The 18,845-nt window shown below is 33.1% G+C and overlaps 2 protein-coding genes across 2 annotated transcripts; one reads left to right on the top strand and one right to left on the bottom strand.

Moving 5' to 3' along the window:
* Positions 1–293: 293 nt before the first annotated feature.
* Positions 294–1,976, bottom strand: LOC117931413 (gibberellin-regulated protein 4-like). Its single transcript, XM_034852406.1, has 4 exons — positions 1,808–1,976; positions 1,665–1,706; positions 1,504–1,537; positions 294–794 (listed from the first exon to the last, which is right to left on the bottom strand). Exons 1-4 carry the CDS (start codon positions 1,868–1,870, stop codon positions 613–615), a joined length of 321 nt encoding a protein of 106 aa, XP_034708297.1. The 5' UTR covers positions 1,871–1,976; the 3' UTR covers positions 294–612.
* Positions 1,977–14,612: 12,636 nt separating this feature from the next.
* LOC117929525 (zinc-finger homeodomain protein 9-like) lies at positions 14,613–16,320 on the top strand. Its single transcript, XM_034849832.1, has one exon. The coding sequence runs from the start codon at positions 14,797–14,799 to the stop codon at positions 15,835–15,837; it is 1,041 nt and encodes a 346-aa protein (XP_034705723.1). The 5' UTR covers positions 14,613–14,796; the 3' UTR covers positions 15,838–16,320.
* Positions 16,321–18,845: the final 2,525 nt, after the last annotated feature.

The following is an 18,845-nucleotide window of genomic DNA, read 5'->3' as shown; positions in this document are numbered from 1 at the left end:
CAAATCAGCCATAATTTGTTCAAAGCTTCCACAAGAAGCAATTGCTTTGCACTAGGAAGACGTGCTCACTCACACACATCAATGTGGCTAAATTTTCTCAACTCAAAGCCAATCCAAACAGGGGTCTATGATGTGCTTGAATTGAATCTTTGGGTCAACGTCATAATTAAAGCTGGCCCCCAATCGAGAGAGAAAAAAGGAAATATCTTTCATGGATGGATCCATGTGCAACTCTCTTTAATGATGATGGTGATGCTACTCTTTTTGTAAAGCTGGCCCCGTGGCAGGTAGAATTTAGGAAAAGCCACAAACAAACTACATCTCATAAATGGAAGACCCTAAACATATAAAATTCTCATATAAGTAAAAATCAAAATAACAAATACAACATGATAGATCAGCCACTCTCATCCTAGGGACAAACCCCAATGGAGTGACTCCATGGCATCATGATCGATCACTCGAGTCATTCTCGATTTTCCAAAAATACCCAGATACTGCAAAATCCAGCAGACCATAAGAGGCCTACGACACTTGACATATTCATATATTAGTTAGTACTTAGTACTACTGCAACACTATATGATAAATATGGGTAAATAAGGGAACAAATCAGGGGCATTTTGGTCCTCCTTCCTTGGTCTTCCAGTTGTTGTAGCATGGGCAGACGGCTTTATTACCATAATACCCTGGGGGAACACACAGGCACTTTTTGCAGCATTTCTGACAGAAGAACATGCAAGGTTTGTGGTACTGTGTCTTGCCGCACCTCCTCGAGCACTGTGACGGGCATTCTGGTCAATTCGCACCACAACAATACAAAAGCTGCATCATTACCATTTGGCTTTTTGACAAAAAAAGAATTAAAAGAAAAGGAAAGAAAAATCTGTTTCTGTTTTTACCCCTTTTTACTTTTGGGGGGTTTTCGATGACGGTTGAGTCTTGACCACGGTCAAATCGTTTTGACTGTGGTAATTAGAGCATTTATTCAAGGGCATAATGGGGCTATAATTAGGTGGAAATTTTTGGAGGTTACGACATCCGTGATTGGAGGGCGATTTCGCGGGTGACAAAAAATGCAAGGAATCATGCGCACCACGGCGCATGATAGCTTTTGGAAATATCATTTCGTTCGAAAGACGGCGTTTCATGTTTTTCTTTTCCTTGTTTTTTCCCCGAGAAATTATAAATGGAAGGAAAAGAAAAGAAAAGAAAAATGGGTTAACGAGTGAGAAATGCAAGGGTGCATATTAGCCTCTGCAAATTCAATTTCTTGCTCACTTGCATTTTTCGCCTTTTTTTTCCTACTTTTGTCTTTCACATTTTCTGTTCCGAGAAAATGAGAAGGAAAAATGAGTTAGCGAGTTATGGCACATTTTAGCCTCCACAAAAATAATTTCATATTTAATTCGTTCAATTCGTGATGTTGTTTGTTTTTTTCCTGAGAAAAATAATGAAACGGAAATGAAAAGAAAGGCGATAGAAACAAAGTTCGGAACTCACGGAAGCTCTTCAGACTCCCCGGACCATAGTTCTTCTGAGAAAACAAACAAACAAACAAAACAACCGCATTTGTTCAGAAAACAAACTTCCAAAACAACACTCGCACACAATCCTAAAACCATGGAGGAGAAACAAAAGAAAATGCGAGAAAGCAAGCTTACTTGGTCGTAGTGGTGACCACCATGGCCATGGGAAGCCAAAACCTGAAACAAACACCACAAAAAGCGGTCAATAAAAAGACCTCTACCAACACACATTCCTTTCCTTTTCTCTCATTAGTGATTTCTGGTTCGACGAGACTCACAGTGGTGTGAAGCATGGAAATGACGAGAAGAGCCAAGAGAAACAGCGCAAACACCTTCGCCATGGCGATCCAATGCTTCGGACAAACCCCCTCCCTGAGAAATCTGGAAGCAAGACAATGACAAAGGAGAAAGGCAATGAAGGAGGAGAGGGGTTTGGGGGTGAGTGTGGAGTGGAGTGGATGAATTGGCATTATATAGAGAAATATCTATGGAAGTTGGATGCTGTACAGAGCGTTACTCGCACTCGCTCGCCTAGGATTTTCTCTTCCCTCGCTCCTATGGATCTGACACCTGTCACAATGACACATGTTCATCTACCGTGGAAAGTTGAGAGCTTTCTCTGTGTGCGCGAGTAGGTGTTCTGTGTTGATGAAGAACCATCCTGGTTTACCTGTAAATCCGAGTTGGTTTTTGGAATCCGAAAATGCCCTTAGCTTTTACACTGAAAACTGTCATAAATGCAAATCCTCTCTCTGCACCAATGATACAAGTAACAATTTACAAAACCCTAGGGGTCAATTTTTGGGTATCGAATTCCAGGTCACCAATCAGACTTTGACGCGTGTAAAATCTTTAAAAATATAACAAATTATATAATAAATTCAGCCTAATATGAAAGAAATGAACAAGATAATAAAACTTTTTTTTCCATGAAATAATTAATTATTGAATATTTTGGTTTTTAGATGAGCCGATATCAATCTCGTGTGCTAATTGAATTTTAAATGAGATGATTTTGATACGTTGAAATAAGATGAATTTAATATAAAAATAAATTTTAAAATAATAACTTAATAAATGATTTAAGTGATTTTTTATTTTTTTTAAATTAGAATCTTTTTAAATACCAAAGTTTTATAGGTCTAATGTTTTTAAAAACACTTCCCCATCGGCTTTTATTGATACCATATTCATTAAAAACAATTTTAAGAAGAATAAAAAAAGTTTTTTTCATATGATTCTTTTGAGGAGAATTTTGATATAAATTAAAAATTGATAGAATTTTTAACAATGTATTATAAAATTGATGGCTTTGTGTTTGACAATCCATTATTTTGTATTTTTTTTATTTTATTATTTTATAAAATAATCTTATAAATTTATGTCTTATTATTAAAAAAAAAAAAGAAAAAAAGAAAAAAAGAGTACAAGAATATTTATGGAGGGCAGGAGGGGGAATAAATGGTTGGTGTTTAAGTGATCTTACAAAGAGTGAAGGATGAAGGGACAGCGTGTAAATGGTAATAAAGGAAGGTGGAGAAGGTGGTTATGACTTATGAGGGAGGTGGAGGTGGGCCCTGTCCTCAGGGAAGAGAAACTCAAAAGGAAAAGCGAAATCTGTAACCAAATTAATTAATTTTATTTATATATATATAATTAAAATAAATAAATAAATAAATAAAGAGAGAGACTAAAAGGAGGGGGGAGTTGAAAGAAAAGGCCCACCAACCGACTCCTATTCTGCATCAAAGCATGTGCACAACTCTGACCCAGGCACATGAGTGTGGGACAAAAGCCTGATATTACCATTTTTTTTTTTTTTTTATCCGCTTCATCCCATCCTCTCCAACCGTACACCACCGGCAATTACGCTCACCGACATCTCTCCGACGATTACTCACCCAGCTTCCTCCTTTTTCAATAATGGCTGCTCCATGGATTTTTACCTTTCATCCTTTTGTCTCATTAATTTTCTTGTATTTAGTGAATTCGACTTTACCCTACACTTTGAACGGTCCAATAGCAATTTGATATCAGTTTATTTTATTAACCATTGTATGATTGTTTTGTAACTTATTCTTATTATTTATATTCATCCATATCCAAGTCTCGTTTGTTTAAATTTAAAATGCACTATACTCTATATTTTAATCTTATTTATTTATTATTTAATTAATTATATTTTATCATATATTTTCGACAACTCAAATTTGAGTTTTGATAGTTTAAAAAAACTTTGAATTAGTTTTTCAAAAAACTTAACATTCAAAAAAAAAAAAAAATTCACGATTCAATTATTTACCTTGAGTCGCAAATAGAATCACATTAAAATCGATAATAATTTCGTTTTATAACATAAATGTCTTTCATCTTATTTTTTAAAAAAACTTTTTTTCTCAAGTTATCTCAATATTTTTTTCTTGTATAAACTTTTAAAAATTGCTCCCATAACCTTTTATTTGGTTAAATCAAATTAGGTCAACCAGACTTGGATATTATCATAATTTGTCTATGATTTAGACCAAAAAAACATTACATGATTCTTCATCTTCTTTTTTTATTTTTTAAATTTTCTTTTAACCACTTCATCAAAGTAAAAAGATATTATAAGAAAATAGAAATATTTTATATTATTTTATTTTTTAGTTGCCTTTATTTGCCTTTGTTTATTTATTTGATATTTGTGTGTTGGGTCTACTTTGATAAGCATCACATGGGCACTAGTGGCTTAGGTGTCTTATTTAAACCATGGTTGATTTTTTTTAATAAAAAAAATTAAAATAAAAATAAAAAAATAAAAAAATAAAAAGTTAAAAAATGCATGTCACTTCCTTAATTTATGATCAAATTATGTGGGTCCATGATTTGAAATGTAAACACGTGAATTTAGATTTTTCAAATCTAATTCTACATAATAATAGATTTATTTGAATCGAAATAGTACTATTTTTCCTTTTTATATATGTTTTTAAATCATTGATTTATTTATGGTTACACTGCTTCCTCACATGCCTACGATGATGGTAGATGTTGAAAAAGTGAATTTTATTTATTTATTTATGTTTTTTTAATCAAACCCACCTCAATTATTATCTTTTATGATATTTTTTTCTTAACAAAGTTTATCAAGAAGATCTTCCTTCCACTATTTTTCATTTTAACAATTTAAAATTTTTAAAATTTATCTTTTAAGGCTAAGTTTGTTCCCACAAAGTTTTAAGAAAAATGCAAAGGACAAAAAGCTGAGAAAAATAATAAATAAGTTTAAAGTTAGTAAATTATTTTTGTATATTTAATTTTTTTTTACTTATTTGATTTATCTATATAAAGATTAAATAATTTAAAATTTTATGAAAATTAAAAAAAAAATTTCTTGATGTAATTTTTTTGGAACTAAGCATAACATAATTGTTTTTTTTTTTTTAAATACAATTGCCAACATGCCTTTATTCCAAGTGTTTGCTTATGTAAATGAAATATTGGATAAACTTTCTAAAGTCATTTTTAAAAATTATATTTTATAAATATTTTTATTGAAGAAAAAAATTTGTTACAACATTTTCAAAACTTAAAAAATAATAATAATAATAATAATAATTACAAGATTTTTAAAAAAATTTAATGAAGTAAAGATGCTTCCCTTATTATATTTGAGGGAAATTATGATCTATTTTTCCAAAAGTCGATAGAAGTATAAACGATTTTTCATACCATGCTAAAATTTTAATGTCATCTATTGAATTTTGGTTCATGATTTAATTGATTATGATAAAAAAAAATTATAGATTTCGTAACTTGGTCATATTACTTGAATTTAATCATATATTGTACATTATTAGGTCGTATGTTTTTTTAAATACTTTTGAATTACCTAATTAATTCTTAAAATTACTATATGATATTCACTATGGTAATAAAAAGTAGTATTTACATCACATATGTGATTATGAGATTGAAGGAGGAATTTGGATACGTACTAAATTGACCAATTAACATAAAGTCCAATGATGGAATATTGTCCATGAAGAATGAAACTATCTGCAATCAATGCTCATTGTAGAAATAAGCCTGCTTACTCATTGAAGGGAGAAAAATAAGGCATGTGCATGCCATTAACCACATCACATGGAAATGGCAAATTGGCAAATGGGCAGGACCCAATTTATTAAATTAAAATGCATAGTGGCTCTGCAGTCCCCATGACTCCCCTCATTGCATTCATTCACGTCCGTATACTATATTTCAACAACTTGTACGCATGATTAATCACTATTATTGATCTTAAATCCGTAACCCATGAAACGGTTTGATTATTTTATCTAAAAATTAATTGATATATAAATTACACGATCTATGACATTTGGTATCACACCGACATATCTATTCTAAGAACCATCATTTTTATTTTGATCTTCTCTAGAAAGTAATCGACAGCTAATGAGGATCAATTATATAATTTATGATGCTAGAGATTAAACCAACAAGTTTGTTCTAAGAATTAATTGATATATAGCAATAACACGGGACAATTTGTTTAATTGATATTCGATGAAAATAGGTTAAATATTTTATGATATTAATATCATGTTTTTTGAACTATTATTTGGGAAAATCGTCGCATAAGCTTAAAAGCGATATTTTTGCACCCGAATAATTGATGTTAGGGTTAATACACATTTGGAGTCTAATTTGAACAAAAAATAAAAAAAAAGGGGTCCAGAGATGAAGGGTAGTGAATTGCAGGGTACAGTATGGAAAAAGGAGGATAAAGTTATGGATATGGCACTGGAGCTCTCACGTGGTTGCATGTGCCAATGTTTCAAGGCCCACATGGGTGCAAAATTATTCACCATTATCGTAGTTCATGGCCCATAATCTCATGACTCTGTGCACTTTTCTTTCTCCGTTTTTATTTTTATTAATTTTTTATTTGCGGGGATGAAGTTGTGAATTGTTTGTGTTTTTGTTGGATCCTTTGGGATCTGATAATAATGTTTTATATTTGATTTTATTATAAAGAAAATAGAAAAGAAAATGAAATATAATTAAAATTAATTAAAATATTATGTATTTTTAAATTATTTAATATTTAAGTAAAAAAATTAAAATGAGTAAAATGAGTTTAAAATAATATATAAAATTAATTTATCAACTTATTATTTAGTTTTTAAAATTTCAGTTAAGGACTCTCCAGTGGACGCATTTATTGGGGCAGTGCCCTTTCGAAGGGTATGTAGGCCCATTAGGAAGAGGCAAGTAAATGTTGTTCAACAGATGCCATCAGTGTTGGTTCCATTTCCTCTGCAGAAGGGCATTTAGTACAATTGTCAGAGCCCTTTTTTGGGCAAAATTCCACAAGCCCACTACAAACCCTTCCTGGACCTTGAAATTAGACATATGGCCCATATCTGTATGGATGGGCTGAACCTATTCCCTTAAATCAACCCATGGGCCAGCTCACTGTTCTTTCCTTCAACCATGGGCTGTGCTTCCAAGAGACCCACTTACTACTTAATCATACCCATCTAATCAAATTTCATCAGGAGCCCAGCCCATTGGCCCACTAATGGAAACCACCCAATCACCTCACTCATTGTAGGCCCACATCAAATCACAATAATTTTGTGACATTTCCAAAAAAATAAACAAAAAAATATTTAGGATATTTATTGTAATAAGGTTTATTATAATATTTTTTTTAAATCACATCGTTATTGATTCGACATGTAAGAAATGTGACTTGTCCATTGAGCTAGTGGCTTTGCTTGTGAGATCGATAGTAGCTAAGTCACCATTTTCATAGTTCATTTTCAAGTGATGGGATTAGAAGAATTCTAATTATTATTCATCCACTTATAGATTTTTTTTTATTTGAATATTTAATTTTTCAAGTAATTAAATAGAAACTCATGAAAATAATTTTGATTATGATCTCGCTATAGTGAAGAACATCGATGATATATTGTGAGATGGTATTATAATTTTGAATATTTTTTAATTCAATTAAAAAGTAAGGTCTTATTAAAACTAGTTTTTAAAAGCTCCCTTTTTCTTTTCTTTTTTTTTACACTTTTACTAAAAAAAAAAAAAGAAATTAATGAAAGCAAAAATAATATTAGTTGAAAGGATTTTTTTTTTTTTTTTTTTTTTTTTTACGATTTATTCATAAATTTTCTGCATGGTATCAAATTTTCCTTTCAAATTATGGATTTTAACTTCGAACACCAAATAAGGATATCAAATAAATTTTTTAAAAAAATTTAAAGAAAATTTTGATATCTCTTTCCCTTTAATTTATACTTATTGGGATTAGATTAAAATTACAACAAAATGGATGTTTGGTAAACAACTTAATAACTTAAGGTAAGATTTAATTTAAGTTATTAAGTAATTAACCATGTTTAGTAAAATAAGTTAATAGTATAACTTAAAGGTAAAAAATAACTTTAAATAATAAATAAAAATAATTAACTTATTCTTAACTTTATATCTTCATTTTACTTTTTTACTTCCATAATCTCTTTTACTATTCCACAACCTCTGTATTCCTTAACATTTTTTACTCTAATTATAATTTTATAATGATAAATATGTCAATTTGATAATTTAAAATAAGTTATAAGTCAATTTTATCATACAATTTTAATACTTAAAGTAATACTTAAGTAAAAAGTTTGAAGTCAATAATTTAGTGTGTGTTTGATAAACTAATTTAATAACTTAAAATGACTTAAAAACTTAATGATATGATTTAAAGTAAAAAAAAATTTAAGTAACAAGTAAAAACAATTAACTTATTCTTAAGTCCATATTTTTTTTTAACCCTCATTTATCCTAGTTAGCTTCACGATTTGTTTTGTTACTTTACAATCTCTATTATTATTTAATCTCTATTGTTTTAATTATAATTTAAGAAGATAAATATATCAATTTGATGATTTAGAACAAATTTTAAATTAATTTTATCAAATAACTTTAATATTTAAATATAAATTAAATAATAAATTTGAAGTTAATAACTTAAATATAATTTAATTCAAAATCAATTTAAATCATTAATTAATAACTATTAAGTTTTATCAAACACTTATTTAAATATAATCTAAGTTAATTTAAGTACTTAAATAATAAATATTAAATTTTAATAAACACCCATAAAATATTCCAAAAAGAATTTACACAACATCCATTTTATTATTATTATTATTTGTCTTGGAGGGTTAACATCCAACTTTTTATTCCATGTGGCCTTATCCACTCCTTTTCGTAAGGTTTTATGTCACTCAAGTCTTATCCTAATTTACAGCACAATGTCATCATGATTTCATTTTATTTTTTTCCAAACAAAACCTTAAATTTGGACCCAATTAAAGGGTTCGTCTTGTTCTTTAATGAGGTGGTCATTAGGGTTTTAAGGCATCGTGGCTACTGTGGAATCTTTTACATATGGCTTTGAGGTGCACTCCACTATTATTTCCACTACAACGACCTTTACAATTATCCCAATTTGGCCTATTTGAACCCTCAAATATCCACTTGTCTCTCTACTCTACCCCCTTTCCCAAACTCAAACCCTAATTTATTTTATTCCCTTATGAAAAATCAAGACTTCAAATGTCTCGATATATCAAAGAAATATCACTAACATATTATATACCGAACGACCCTAACATAACAACTAAGATAGAAAGGTTATTCATCAGATTTTTTTATCCCTCGAGTACTCACTTGTCTCTTTACTCTCAAGGTTTTTGTACCACTTTCCCCGAACTCAAACCCTAATTCATTTTATTTACTTATGTAAAATAACAAGTTATTTATGTTTAAGGTGGAAGTAAAAGATTTATTTATTATTTATTTGTTTATTTATTTATATTCAAAGTATCGAGTGGTATTCATTCGAATATAAGAATAATTTGACTTGGAGATAAGCATGTAAGTAACAAGGACAAAAGGAGAATATATGAAGATGGTTGCATGAGTAAAAGACATTTGATGTTATGGTTTTGTGTAGGTGGAATATTATCTTCAATTATGAACATGTATGGTAATTAATTACAAAAAACCTTTTACTAATTTGAATTAACATGGACCTAAGATTGATTAGATAAGGCGACACATATGCCACGATAGCTGAGACAAAGGATCGAGATCCTATGAGGGTGAGCTAACTTTAAAACTCCGTCCCTTCAAATAGATTAAATTGTAAAGTAATTTAGTTTTAAAATTAACGAGGTTGTAACAATATCCATTAAACAATTGAGATGACCAAAATTCACAAAATAACACATCACCCTTGACCATCCCTTAAATTTTGTGTAAATACAAATGACAATTAATGAAACCATTCCAAAGCTAACATTCTTCATTTATGTCTTTATTAATTTATTTTTTATCATCTTGATAAAGTCAACATGACAACTACACAATCATTCAAGCCCTATCTTCGTAGCAATGGCTTAAACCATCAAAATTAATACCAAAAAATGTTTGTTTGATGTTGCCCCATTGGAACAATGATTTCTAAAGCATAAATGAATTGTGATGATGATGATGGTGATAACAATACTTAATAAGATTCAATGTATGGGAACAAATAAATAGAAAAATAAAAATTGACATTTAGGATAAGGATGATAAAAGTAAAAATTGGGAAAAATCCAAAAACAAAGTGTCCTTGTCCTAAATTTTTATATTTACATCCATGGGGAATTTCTACTATACCACTTACATCAATCATACATGATTCATCATGTTTGTTTGGAAAAGACTTGAGTGTGACTCAACATGAATAGATTTTTTACACTCCAAAATTATTTGAGTTATTTCAGAAAATTCATCCCTCTTTCACATGCTCTTCACCCTTTTCTTCTTTTTACTTTTTATTTTTGATGTTGAGATGGTGAGGAACTTTTATAAAATTTGATGGTTTGTAGGATGGTGCATTTTGATTGTAAATGCATATTGCTATTTTATTGAAGATAAGCATATGGAGTCTGTATCTAATGATTAAAGATATTAGAAAAAAGTTGATATAGATTCCATGAACCTAAGATTGAGATTTAGATTTATGTCATAGTTCATATATATTGTAATTTTACTTCATTCATTTTTTTATAATTATTTTTTAAATTATTTATTATTTATTATTTATTTTTAAAATAATATAAAAAAGAAAACTCTAAAAATAATTTGATAAAAATATCCATATAAGTACGATGTTTAGTAAATACATAAACAATTAGATGATGTTTGAAGTTTTATTTTTTAATTTTTTAAATAAATAAAATAAATGACAAATTGAAATCAGCTCGTATCACTTTTCATTGAAGACTCTTTTAAGCTTAATATTAATATTAACATGTGATATTAAAAAATTATTGGAGATAATAGTTGTAATATTTTGTTAAATTAATAAAAAAATATATAAATTGGGTAACAATTGAATTCAATGATAATAAGATTTTTATATGAAAATTTTAAATTTATTAAATCCAAAATGTACATTGTTTGTTAAAAAGGGTGTATATTTGAGATAAAAGTCAAAGTAATAAATTATAATTTTGAATTTGAATTGAGACAGAGGCCCCAAGTCAAGCTCTGCATTTATGTTGAAAATTATTGGCCACAAAAATTTAAAAATTATCTGAATTTAAAATTAATAGAAAATAATCATTTAAGCATATGGCCAACAATTTCAATGATTCATAATTTTACTTCAAGATCCAGCAAAGAAGTTGGAAAAAAAAAAAAAAAAAAAACAAAAAAACAAACATTAATTTCAGAATTAAATGGTTTCAACCATAAGAATAGTGGGGTCCACACTGAGTGATATCCCTGTTTGGATTCAGAGATTGCTGTGACTTGACATCAAAGGTGATGATGAATGATTTAAAAAAGGGTTTTGGGAGGAATTGGAAATTAAGGAAATGGAAATGACAGAACATTCCCATGAGAAAATTTTGGAATGGGGAGTGAAAAAAAAGGGCAATGGAGTCTAGTCATTTCCCTCCAAGGTTGCTGCACTTTCCTTTTCCTGAGATGGCACTGTCTTGGTTTTGGAATTTCCCCAGGAAAATCATTTCCTAGTGTTAGGCTAGGCTTCACTTCTTTAGCCAATGTAAGTTCTAACCCATGCCTACCCCCTCATCTGTCTTTTCAAAAATTTTCCACCCTTCATTGCCTTTGCTTCTCCAAATTTTCTACCATTCTAACTCCTCTAGGTTTGGGTTTTGATGGGTTACTGCATCCTTAATCAATTAGTTAGTGGGTTGTACTTGTACCCATTTTGACAACTATATTTTAAAAATATTTTGATTCAAAACTTAGGTTAAAATTTTAATTTCTAAATATATTTGGACCGGACCATAATACCTCCCTCCTAGTACACCAACAACTTCCACTACATGGAACAAAATTCAACCTCTAATAATAAAGTCTGACATCTTGAAATATAATCGATACACCAAATCTTGGTAAAAAAAAAACAAGACGACCAACAATTAAAATCTTGGATAAATACAAGTTTTGTTCCATGATTTTATTAAAAAAGAAAATGTGAAAGGTAGGGACTAAATGATAGGTGAAGCACATGAGAAAAATTAGAGAATAGGGTATATGTATTTGATCTGCCCAAAATCATTTTGGTAGATGAGCTTTCCACATTGTGGCATTGATTGGGGACCTTGCCACCTTTCGTCATAATAATAATATCTTTTGGTAATGTGATTTTAATAGGAACCTTTTCACCTCCCATGTTCCCCACAACCAAACAGGGAGCAATCAAAAAGCTTCATGTTCTCTGCCATCTGTCTTAGGGTTTCGAACAAACAAACATATGTAGTTTGCAGTCAAAATCATGAGATGACCAAACAAAAATAATTCCATCATCTAAATCAATGTTATTAGCTTCCTAAGGGTGATTTTGACAACATTAAGAGTTTTTTTTTTTTTTTTTTTTTTAAATTCTTGAAATGGAAACAAGGGTTTGATAAATTTTTAAAATTTAAAGTTCTAGGTAAGTTTTGACTATGATTATTTTTTAATTTATATTAAAATATTAAATACTTTTTTTAAAAATATTTTTAATGAAAATATAATTAATAAAAATATGATACATTAAAAATGCTTTAATTAAAATAACCTCCAAACAAGTTTTTAATATCATTAAAAGTTATAAAAATGTTTTTCTTTTTTTATTTATTTATTCTCAAGCTATTCCCAAAATATAATTTATTAAAAAAATATTTTAAAGAAAAAAAGCAGATAATATCTTTGTGAAGGGGAGTAAGTCATTATAAAGAAAACGATCTTTCATTTGATTTAATTTTTTATATGATTTTATAAAATATGTGTGTGTCGTTGTAATTTTATAAAATAATTATATTATTTGAAAAATGTTTTAATTGTACATAAGTTTAATTATGAGGTAGGCTTGAGGGATAGAGGGTGTATATGATTAAATTTTTTATTTAAAAAACAATTTTTTTTTTTTGAAAAATACGTCGACCCTACATTTTTCTTCAAATGAGAGATTGAAAAAGAAAATCTAACCAAAAAAAATGATGAATACTCCTGGGCATGATCTCTGTCATGGTAAGAGCACATGATCGTCTACAGGCCCCACACCTTAACGCTTGGAGTTGGGATTCAGTCCACCAACGGGGGCCCCTCTCCTCACTGCAGTATCGTGACCGTACATGTCGTCTGCTCCCACATTTAAGAGTCCACTCATCAAACGGCTCAAACTCCATTAAACACAAACCCCACGATCCTCCCAGCCTCTGCCAGTGCTGTTGTACCTCGCCACTCTAAATCTGCCACGTAAGTAAGTCAAAAAAGTCAAATGGCTTTTGTACCACGCCCTAATATTAATATTTTGCTACAGGTTGTGAGTTTCAATGCGAGCGGTTGAGTACACGCGCACCGATGATTAAACCTTAGCTGCTGCATGATTGGATTGATGACGTCGTCCTATTCTGATGGGATGATCCTATTGGCTGAAACTTATTTAATAAGAGCTTGATGCTTCGAAAAATATTAAATAACAATAAAGTCAGTGCACTCAACGGTTTCGGAACAGGAAAAGCAAGATAATAGGGTGTGCTGCAAAGTACCCTATGATCTCTCCTATACTCCCCCTTTTTAATTACTGGGGATTTATTTCTAACGATTTCTTTATTAATTATTCAGAGTACGTGGCAGCTGTAGATGAGGTGTTGTACACGTGTCGGGCTTTGGGAGAGGCTTTGACAGGTGGCTCTAATGAATTATCTTTTTTAAAGGTAGTAAGTTAGGCGAATGACCAAAAGCTCCGGTCTAGTGGACCAGAAACGCCAAATATGGGAGGGACTGAACCGTCATTTCCGGATTCTTGAGGATGTTTTTGGTCCTGGTACCTAGAGGTACAAACCCAAATAACGGTCAGCTCGGAGGGGTGGATTTGTCGGGATGAAGGGCGTAGTCCAAAACGGTGCCGTTTCGGGAAGCCCTTCAACGTCGAGAAATTCTGTGAAAGCCGACAAAAATATCTTTAATTATACGGGTAGAGTCAGATTTTAGTGACGTAAATTCCCTAATTTTGATAAAACGGACCAATTTGGCAGTAAAAGACCATTCAACCACCACTTTAATTGCATTTTTCCACTTTACCCTCTTGGTGCGACTGGATTGTTAATTTGTTAGGCAAAAGCTAAATCCATGATATTGGATGATGGCAATCAAGGTCAAATACGTCTCTTTACTACGACTAATAACATATTGGAGATTTTGAGGAGTCTAAATCAAAGGGGGAAGGGAGATTAACAGTTAAAAAAAGGGAGGCCCCAGCCCTTACTGCAACTTGACAAAATTAAGATGGGTTACAGTCATGTCTCAGAATTGCAGGCTCTGCTTTTGGGTGTTGGGTTAGGCAGTGGGAACTCGGTGACTCGGTGGGTGGAGTCGGAGTGGGGGAGTGAGCGGCAGGTGTATTTATTACACAACATCTAACCCTGGGTGGGGTCAGCAAGTTAACCATGGATTAGAACCAGAGTTAAAAAAACAAGTGGTTAAGAAGGACAACCACAAAACCGAGATTTTTATTATCAACACTCTCAACAGTCATCACTCATCATCATCATCAACAACAAAAATTTCTTCAGCTGAAAAAAACCAACTATTTTCTTTTTCTTTTTCTTTTTTTTTTAAGGTTTTGGGTTTGTGGGTTGTGGAATTTTGATTTTGGATGGGTGGGGAAACCCTAATGAGGGGTTTTGAGTATTGAAGCATGGAGGTGAGTGCTGCTGCTGCTGCTGTTGTTGCTGATACTGGCGCTGGGGCCGCCGTTGGTGGCGGTGTTAAGAGTCCGGAAGCCGAGACAGAGACGCCGACGCAGATCCAACCCAGGAAGGGGTTGTCCTTGACGAACGGGGTGTTGAAGCGGCACCAACAACACCACCACCACCACCACCATTTCGCGGCGCCCCAGGTGGTGGTGGCGTACAAGGAATGTCTCAAGAACCACGCGGCTAGCTTGGGGGGCCACGCGTTGGATGGGTGTGGCGAGTTCATGCCCTCGCCGACCGCCACCTCAGCCGACCCGACCTCGCTGAAATGCGCTGCCTGCGGGTGCCACCGGAACTTCCACCGCCGAGAGCCGGACGACCCGCCCCCCACCACCCACGTCATCGAGTACCAGCCCCACCACCGCCACCAGCCCCCGCCTCCCCCGCCGCGCCCGCGCAGCCCCAATTCCCCCTCTCCGCCGCCGATCTCCTCCTCCTACTACCCCTCCGCGCCGCACATGCTGCTCGCTCTCTCCGCAGGCATCTCCGGCCCCCCTGAGAACGCCCCTCCCATTTCCTCTTCCCCCGCCTCGGGCGCCAACGGGCGGAAGCGGTTCCGTACCAAATTCAGCCAAGGGCAGAAGGAGAAGATGTTCGAATTCGCGGAGAGAGTTGGGTGGAAGATGCAGAAGCGAGACGAAGAGCTAGTGGCGGAGTTCTGCAATGAAGTTGGGGTCGACAAAGGAGTTCTAAAGGTGTGGATGCATAACAACAAGAACACCTTCGGCAAACGAGACGTCAATGGCAGCAGAACCAGTCTCGACGACAACAACGAGAACAACGAGAACAACGAGAACACCGAGAACACCGAGAACAACGAGACCAACGAGACCAACGAGACCAACGAGAACAACGACAACACCCCTCACACCATGGAAACCATCCACCATACCCCAAATCACAACCACACCAACCCCAACCCCAACAACAACGATACTACCACTGCACATCTCGCCACTAATGGTTCTTCTTCATCTTCTTGATCTTCCTTCCCAATCTTCTTTCCCCCCACCAATGAAAAATAAGCATTAGAAAATAGAGATTAAGAACTGTATTAGAGTTTATTAATTAGCTATTTCTTTTCCTTTTCCTTTTTTTTTTTTTTTTTTTTTTAATTTTCCTTGTTTAGTTTTTATTAATGATGCTGAGGAGATAACAACGATCTGAGAAGGGAATTCATTTTGATAATTTCCTTTCTTCTTTTGTTAATTGCTTGCTGCATCTCTTTCCCTTTAACTTCTCTGCATCTGTTGTTGGAACTGGCAACTCTCAACTCTGCCACTCTGCTTTGGGATTGTTCTTAATACACACTAGCAAAAGAGAAGGCTGTGGGTTTGGGTGTTTGTGTGTCTGAGAGAAGGAAACAAAAAGTGGTGTAGTTTCCCAATATTCTAATATGCATGTATGATCAGTTCCCTTATACAAACACTTAAGAATATTTTCAGCATTTTTAGCAGCTTATTTTATAGAGCTTATGGTATCACCTTTTACATTCAATCTTACTTTACTTTATTTAAGTGGATAATCACACTTGGTGTTTGGGCATTTGGGCATTTGGGTCTGTATACAAATTTGGAATTCCTTTAGTTTAGTTTATTGTGAGTCCTTGTGATGATACCTCAGACCACGACCCCCCACATTTTTTTTAATTGGATCATCATAATGTGGGATTAGCCTAATAGTTAATGGGCAGTCTCTTAATAAAGCGTGGGATTTTGATTGGGTTTTTGTTTTGTCTTGGGTTTTATTTTTTTATTTCACTTTCCTTTTAAGGGAAGCAGAGTTCATAATGAATATTAAATGAGATGACGAAAGGACCACTGACCATTGTGTCTCTTGTCCATACCACCACCACCTCCTCATCTGGGTTGTTTTGGGTTTGGTCATTGGTGAAGTCAGTAATCTTGTTTTATGGGGGGGCTGAGTCTTGTTTCCTCAGCCTCAATGCCAACCACCAAAGCATGGGTCTGTGGTTAGAGGAAATGGGTATAGCTGGAAATGTGGGACCTTTAGCCAGCTTTTAGGTTTTTTTAAATCTGAAAAGAAGGCATATGATTAGGGTTTTTTCTGATTAAAAAAATAAACCACCAAAGATCTTCTGAATTACTAAAAAAAAATTGAAGGAAAAAAGAAAAGCAGATTCTTGGGTCTTGGAGCTATCAGATAAGATCTCTTTAGTCAAGTTAACCATGGCCTTTAGTGCTGGATATTTGGGCAACATCCAATGTGATTTGGTATTAAAAAAACCAAAAAGAATGAAAAAGAAATTCAACCCATTTAAATTTAAGGTGTGAGGAACTAGGGTTTTTGTTTTTGGGGTTCCAATAATTTTGTATAATTCTTAGTTTTAGCTGTTATCCACAGCTTCTTGCATGTGCAATAATGCAGTACCAAACTGAAAGAGTAATAATGGAGAATTGCATAATAAGGGAGTTGGGGTTTAGCGAATGAAGTTTAAACTTGGTGCTTTGCATTTGAGAGGCAGCTTTCTATTACCTACCTCTGCGTGGTGTGTTGGAGCCTTGGTGCCCCCACCACCCCACATATGATTAGAAATCTGAACTTAGTGTGAGTAATTGGTCACCAAAAACTGAAAGATCTGCCACTTATTCATAATTTTTTTACTGCATTTCTGCCTGTCTCCCTCCCTCACTTCTCTCTTCCTTGTCAAGCTCTTGCTTCTTGGGTTCTCTGTCTCTACTATGGCCCCCATTTCATATTCTCGATGAGCAGACCCATAGGGGTACCATCATTCACTCTGGCTCCGCTCTTTGTACATTATACTAATGTGGGTAGTGTGGGTGGTATCCTCAGGAAATTTTATTCCGTAAAGACATAAGATTGATCGTGGTAGCCCACCTAGTCTCATTTTGCAGTGATGATCAGTAAAATCTACTATTTGTAGATGCAATAAGAGGCCACTGTTTAGGATTCGGTTACTGTACAAAAATATGCTTGTTTTCAATACTTAATAAGAAGACATCCCCTCTCACATGGTGTCCTTATCCATTTTCAACTTCCATTGTTTATATTTTTCTATTTTAGTCTTGTTCGTCCGTATCATTGTTTTATTATTTTATGATCTAGATTTCACTATAAATCTTTAATGTTTCTGATCTTTTGTTACATAGGTACTGTTATGGCACCTTAGTTTATGAGCTTATCTTTCCAACAATAATGCCAATTGGGAGCCACACATTGACTTTCCAATATGCCTCTTTTTTCCCCTCAGGAGGCATAAATGATAAATGTTCTTTATTTTACATAAAATTATAAAATGATTACGTGGTACCATTCTGGCCTCTGGTACAAAAAATGGAAAATTTTCTTCAATTTTGTACAAATTATCTGTATTCATTTTGGTTGGAGAGGGTTCGACCCTGGTTGGATTTTGTGGAATCTTATGATATTATGAAGCATTCCCTATCCATATATATTGGGAAAAGGATTAAATTCTTCTAAACCTAATTGTCCACTAAAGACTATGGTGCTGCCCTTTGGTCACACATGCATAAAGCTCATAGAAACAGCTATGACAATGATACTTTTAAGATAATGAATGAGGCAATACTACAAGAGTACTACTATGCATTAATGTTAATAAAGCTATTTAACCTAACATATATAATAGACAGATATCCTTCATTTTGGTAATTATTCACACATCCAGAGCTATAAAAGTTAGGTTCCCAATAGGAATAGCACTGAAGCAGTACTGCTCTTTTACTGGTTTTAGTAATGGGAAAAATGAACCAAGGCCCATGACCATTTCCAAGGGACTGAACCTTTTTTTTTATCATGTTCCATGTGGTGAAATTCAAGAAGAGTGATACTCCTCTCTGGAAACCCAATTTCTTCATATGGGCAAAACCCTAAAAAGAGGAAGGTGAGTACACATGTTCCACACATGCGGTTTCTTTTCAAACGTGATGAAATGCATTGATCAATTGTATTAAAACCGAGTCATTATAAATGGTATTAAAACCGATCT

This window comes from Vitis riparia, chromosome 14, assembly GCF_004353265.1.
Source record: "Vitis riparia cultivar Riparia Gloire de Montpellier isolate 1030 chromosome 14, EGFV_Vit.rip_1.0, whole genome shotgun sequence".
NCBI lineage: Eukaryota > Viridiplantae > Streptophyta > Magnoliopsida > Vitales > Vitaceae > Vitis > Vitis riparia.
This window is presented reverse-complemented; position numbering and strand designations above follow the sequence as displayed.

Bases quoted from the DNA above. Each gene is read 5' to 3' on its own strand.
- LOC117931413 (XM_034852406.1), bottom strand. From the start codon at position 1,870: ATGGCGAAGGTGTTTGCGCTGTTTCTCTTGGCTCTTCTCGTCATTTCC. The intron at 1,707-1,807 runs GTGAGTCTCGTC...TGTTTGTTTCAG, and splicing joins TTTCCATGCTTCACACCACT to GTTTTGGCTTCCCATGGCCA. The intron at 1,538-1,664 runs GTAAGCTTGCTT...TTGTTTTCTCAG, and splicing joins GTGGTCACCACTACGACCAA to AAGAACTATGGTCCGGGGAG.
- LOC117929525 (XM_034849832.1), top strand. From the start codon at position 14,797: ATGGAGGTGAGTGCTGCTGCTGCTGCTGTTGTTGCTGATACTGGCGCT.